Source organism: Corvus brachyrhynchos, unplaced genomic scaffold (genome assembly GCF_000691975.1).
Source record: "Corvus brachyrhynchos isolate BGI_N302 unplaced genomic scaffold, ASM69197v1 scaffold340, whole genome shotgun sequence".
In the NCBI taxonomy this organism is placed as follows: domain Eukaryota; kingdom Metazoa; phylum Chordata; class Aves; order Passeriformes; family Corvidae; genus Corvus; species Corvus brachyrhynchos.
The window spans coordinates 837952-839374 of record NW_008235987.1 but is presented as its reverse complement, the minus strand read 5'-3'; the positions used below and the strand labels follow the sequence as shown (position 1 = coordinate 839374).

General features: G+C 70.0%; 1 protein-coding gene across 1 annotated transcript; it reads left to right on the top strand.

The window, feature by feature from the left end:
- Position 1: 1 nt before the first annotated feature.
- On the top strand, positions 2-1419 carry NPTX1 (neuronal pentraxin 1; the record flags this gene model as incomplete). The annotated part of the gene is made up of 4 exons (XM_017730696.1): positions 2-158; positions 612-856; positions 956-1135; positions 1243-1419. Coding segments are annotated over 4 exons (759 nt in total), but the record flags the coding sequence as incomplete, so codon positions are not given.
- Positions 1420-1423: the final 4 nt, after the last annotated feature.

The window sequence follows — 1423 nt, the reverse complement described above, 5'->3', positions numbered from 1 at the left end:
CCTGCAGAACAAGATCGATGACCTGGAGAAGCAGGTGCTGTCGCGGGTGAACAGCCTGGAGGAGGGCAAGCTCAGCCCCCGCAACGAGTCCGAGGAGCGCGGCAAGATCGAGAGCACCCTCACCTCGCTGCACCAGCGCATCAGCGACCTGGAGAAAGGTACCGGGCGCTGCCCACCCCCGCCCGCCCGCGGGACCCCCGGGCCGGCTCCCGGAGCCCCCCCGCCGCTGGGGACCGGGCGCTGCCGGACGATGCGGAGCCGCTCCCGCGGGCGGATCTGCCGAGCCCGTCCCGGTGCCCACCCCGGGAGCGATCCCTCTCCCCCAGCTCGGCTTTCCCCGTGGCAGGGGTTGGAGCTGGCTGATCGTTAAGGTCCCTCCCAACCCAGACCCTTACTCGGTGACTCCTGAGGCAGCCGGTGCCCGCGGGCTCCGCAGCCGGGGATGCTCCGGCCGCTGCCCGCCCCGGGGATTAGGGAGCCGCGCGGCGCCAGAGGGATTTGCTCCTCGCTGCCGTCTCAAGGCCCGTTACATAACGGGGTGGGGAGGGGGGAACCCCCAAAGGGGCAGAAAGGGGGCCCGGCAGGAGCCCACCGCCCCTGCGCTCCCACAGGCCAGAAGGACAACCGGCCCCCGGACAGGTTCCAGCTCACCTTCCCCCTGCGCACCAACTACATGTACGCCAAGGTGAAGAAGAGCCTGCCCGAGATGTACGCCTTCAGCATCTGCATGTGGATCAAATCCAGCGCCTCCCCCGGCATGGGCACCCCCTTCTCCTACGCTGTGCCCGGGCAGGCGAACGAGCTGGTGCTCATCGAGTGGGGCAACAACCCCATGGAGATCCTCATCAATGACAAGGTACAGCCCCGGGCCGTGGGGAGGGTGCTGGGCAGGGGGGACGGGCTGGGGGCAGCATGCGGGACCCCCATGTGCACCACCCTGACCCGCTGCCTGCAGGTGGCCAAGCTGCCCTTTGCCATCAACGACGGCAAGTGGCACCACATCTGTGTCACCTGGACCACGCGGGACGGCGTGTGGGAAGCCTACCAGGACGGCACACAGACGGGCAACGGCGAGAACCTGGCCCCCTACCACCCCATCAAGCCCCAGGGCGTCCTGGTCCTGGGCCAGGAGCAGGTGAGGGCTGGGGGACGGGTGCAGGGGTCCCTGCTGGGTCGCTGCACCCGAGGGGACGGACGGGGGCACCTGGCCACGTGCCCCCGGTGACGGCGGCTCCTCCGCAGGACACGCTGGGCGGAGGGTTCGACGCCACGCAGGCCTTCGTGGGGGAGCTGGCCCACTTCAACGTGTGGGACCGCAAGCTGAGCCCGGGGGAGGTGTACGGCCTGGCCACCTGCAGCTCCAAGGCACTCGCGGGCAACGTCATCGCCTGGGCCGAGGCCAACATCGACATCTACGGCGGGG